We start from the raw sequence: 4,146 nt of genomic DNA, 5'->3' as shown, positions 1-4,146 counted from the left end.
TTTAATGTTTATCAGTCCAGAGAAAGTTCCAAAACCATTTTTGTAACTCCACCCAACTCACTGTGAGACTTAAAGCCAACTAATATGAACAGTCTGAGTGATGACCAGAGCTATGTTTTTAAGTGTCTCTTCACTCCTACTCCCTCATAATGGACCCTCTACAAATATCCTACACCAAAGTAGACAAGAAAATCATTAAGTCACAAATTTGGTAATCCCCAGCACCTTTTGTTGAACACAGACCATGGTTGCCACATGTGTCAACCACAGTGGTGGAGGTGAGATGGTTTGAATGAGTTTTGCAAAACTGGAACCCAATAAATGACTTACCATTAGTGAAATCAATTTAGCTGAGTGTCAGGAGGTTCTATAGGAGAATATCAAACTGTCTGTGGAACTGAGACCCAGCTGATGGCGAGTCTTCCGCTAAATCAGCCCACAGAACAATGTCTTCTGCATGGACATCGTAAAAGTCTAGACCTAAACTGAGCTAAAGCAGGCTATCAGTGTAAGGAAGCCTTCCTACATCACTGAACGTAACAAGTAAGGATGAATGGGACAAAACCTATAAAAATCAGTGACAGATCAATCAGTCGTTACGGAGGATGAAATGAAACTTAATGTATAGCTTAACTGTTGTGATTGCAGAATCAAGGAAGTATCGCAACTTACACAGCCTACAAGCCGACATACTTCACATCTATACCTATAGACACTAAATGATGAATCACTTGAGAATAAATAAATGTTTAAAAAGTGTCATTTTTCCATTTTCTCATTTCTTTGTCAGGTTATTTTTATCTATCAATAGGCTTTACAATATGTTAAGATTTAATAACATTTTTGCTTTGAAATATGGGAAATGACTTGTAAGGCTGAAAGTCCTTGAGGGGCTTACAAACTTCTCTTCTGTATCGTATGTACATATGTTCAGTGCACCCAGTTTCTTATGGTTCTCGGAGATGTGATGTGGTGTGTGTGGTCTCCACAGTTGAAGAAGGTTGATCTTAATTGACACTATGTTGAGAACACTGCGTGCTCATTTGACAACATTATTTAGAGGGTGGCCTAGATATCCTTCCTGTTTGTACTAAACTCACAGCTAAAACTGACCTTACACTTCATGTAATCTGTTGGTGCAGGCCTCGGGAAGCTGGACGCCATACACACTGTCCTCATCTGTGTGTCTGCTCTCACAGTGTTGGCGATCATTGTGTCTGGGATTGTATGGCTGAAAAAGTAAGGTCACCAGAAAAAAAGACATATCTAAGACAACAGATCAGTTTAAGATGACCTCATTAACATATTTAATTATAATTAAACTAAAGCACTCAAATTTATCATTTCCAAGAATATGATTTGCTATACATGACCTACATTAATTACATACATTAGATTTATTCATTTATGTTAATGTTTGTTCATCATGCTTAACTGTAAGGGCAGTGATGTAGTTTAAATGGGTTAGGTACCTCAGCTGAGACCATTTTTAGGTTTAAAGAAATCTTTTCACTGCTCCAATGTATGCTCTTGCTACTATTCTGTATTTCATCTTCAGAAATCTTTCTTTTTCCCTTTCATAGGTATCGCTCTCTGGTCAGGACCATACAGGAACTGCAACAGGGGCGTCCTTTTTTGAGGATCTCCACTCCTGAATCACCACTGACGCCTTCCAAACCCGACGACACTACATCGGAGATGTTGCCATTGGATGATTCTTCAGAGCCTCCATCAGAAAGGCAAAAAAACAAGCCAAGCTATAGGTTGCCATGGAAACCAGCCCAACAGGTAGATGCTCCCTGAATCACCCAAATTAGCAATCGATTGCAGCTCACGCCCTTAAACCTCTGTAGCTGCTGGTATGTTTTAGGGTACTGGTTCTACTCACAAAATGAATTAAAAAAAACCCAAAAAAACCCCGTGTTGTTCCTGATTAATACAAAGACCAGTGGGTTGTCGCTGAGATTTTGTGCATTACTGTATGTGCAAGTTATGTATAGTCTGAATGATGTGATTCCTTTAGAGTTCCCGATTTACAAAGGCTGATTTAAGCCTGCAGCAGCTTATCAAGGCTGGCAAAGAAGGAGCGTTCTACAAAGCCAAGGTGACACAGGGCACCTGTAAAGGCTACTCAATGATCACCTGCAAAATTGCAAAAGAAGGTAAAAATGACCATGAAAAATGAGTTGACCTTGAAGATGTATTCTTCATATAGGCCGTATAGGCGTTATATTAAAACCTAATGCATGTGTAGATAAGGCTCTGATTTACTGCTACATATGTGCAAAAAATGCTTCATTGCTAATGAATATTAGTATGCACTGTGGGAGCACAATGACTTCCTAAACCTTACTCTTTACTTAACTATGTAGTTATTACAGTAAATATATAGGTATCTAGAAGCATGGGCACTAATTTTAATGCAAAAACTCAAATTTCAACCCACTCTATGAATAAATGGCTTGAATTGGGAAAGACAGTATGTCTCAGCATGTCTTCACTCTTTATTAGGTGTCAGCGCGAAGCAGATTGAGACAGAAGTGTCTGTCATGAGGAAACTAGGCTATCATAAGAATGTGATTCAGCTTCTCGACTGGAACACTACAGAAGGTTTGACTGAAAAAAAAAGATAAGAGAATTTCAAAACTTCTACTTATGACATTAAAATTTATTTTGCATAGTTACAGTGTTGGTAACTGATTTTCAGAGCCCTATTTGTTGATCATGGAGTTTGTGAATTACGGGACCCTGCGTGGTTTTCTACAGACACAACGAGAAACGTTGTCCTCAGATCCTGAGCTTCAGAGCCTCTTCACCATTGCAGCGTATCACATTGCTCTGGCCATGGAACACCTGCGTTCTAAAATGGTACCGTACATTTATTCATCTAATGACACTGATGTTGACCAAAAATGATATTCACAACATCCTCTAGAAAACTGATCAATCAAATATAATGCAAATGTAAATTTATAGACTTTCTCTAGGAACCAGATAAAGGAACTAGTCAATATCTAATATCTAATGGCTCAGTTACATCAGCTTATATTTTTGTACATTAAGAATCTCTGTGCTTCTAAGGTTGTGCACTGTGACCTTGCCTTACGGAATATAATGGTAAGTCGTTTCCCATGGGAAGTAAAATTGGCTGAGTTTGGCCTGGCCAGGGACTTGACTCGCATGAGGAGTCGACGTAGCAGCCGCAGAAAGCACAACAAGGTGAACTGACTATTTCTCACAACCTCTCTCAATAAATGGCCTTTTATTCCTCAACAGCATTTTGTCTATCACTTACATATTTGTTTTCTGTTTTTTGCTCTGTCTGCCTCCATAGAAACGTGTGCCTTTACGCTGGTATCCTCCAGAATATTTCAGAAACAACTACTACAGCTTCAAAGGAGATGTATGGGCATTTGGTATAGTACTATGGGAAATGGAGACCTTTGGTGAGTTAAGCACAACCTTTCAAAAGACTCAGAGAGTGCCATTCATTTAGACAAATCCAGTCAAACTGGTCATGAGCAGAACAACAGTGGAGTGGATTTAGTTAAAAAACAAAACAAAACAAAAAAACCCTGACCATTTCAGAACTGTGTTATTAACAGGTTCACTACCATACCCTACCCTGGAGAGGTCGGAGGAGGTCGTCTATCATGTCTGTGCTGGACACAGGAACACAGGTCCAGAAGGCTGCCGACCTGAGTTGTAAGTAAAATAAACAATAGCATTGGGTCTGATACAAACATACACCCAAAACCCCTAAATTGTGCATTATACATGGTGCTATACGCTTAATGAAGGTAGACTGATATCTACTAAGTGAGCAAAACAGCATTTATAAATATATATTTCTTATATTATCTCTGTTTTATATGCAGAGTGCAAATCATGCAGGATTGTTGGTTGGAACCTTACACATCAAGACCTTCGTTTACAGATATCGTCAGAATCTTGGAAAATGTCATGGAGACGGATTCAGTGAGTGATTGTGCTCTCGTGTGCTCTCCACATTCTAAGCTTTATACCTTAAACCTTTGTCCCATAGATAAAATGTCTTACTGATAATGCATTTGAATTTTTGCTTTGAAGGATTACGTAGATGTAGGTGAAAGCGTCATAACAACGCGAGACGACTGTCTATCCTGA

The 4,146-nt window shown here is 39.0% G+C and overlaps 1 protein-coding gene across 1 annotated transcript; it reads left to right on the top strand.

Moving 5' to 3' along the window:
• Positions 1 to 244: 244 nt before the first annotated feature.
• LOC115815151 (fibroblast growth factor receptor homolog 1) lies at positions 245 to 4,146 on the top strand. The gene is made up of 11 exons (XM_030778116.1): positions 245 to 278; positions 1,143 to 1,239; positions 1,584 to 1,788; positions 2,024 to 2,162; positions 2,512 to 2,610; positions 2,708 to 2,868; positions 3,082 to 3,219; positions 3,335 to 3,446; positions 3,606 to 3,705; positions 3,879 to 3,978; positions 4,090 to 4,146. Exons 1-11 carry the CDS (start codon positions 245 to 247, stop codon positions 4,144 to 4,146), a joined length of 1,242 nt encoding a protein of 413 aa, XP_030633976.1.

This window comes from Chanos chanos, chromosome 6 (genome assembly GCF_902362185.1).
Source record: "Chanos chanos chromosome 6, fChaCha1.1, whole genome shotgun sequence".
Classification (NCBI taxonomy): Eukaryota; Metazoa; Chordata; class Actinopteri; order Gonorynchiformes; family Chanidae; genus Chanos; species Chanos chanos.
The sequence above is the reverse complement of the archived record's forward strand: the minus strand, read 5'-3'. Positions and strand labels throughout refer to the sequence as shown.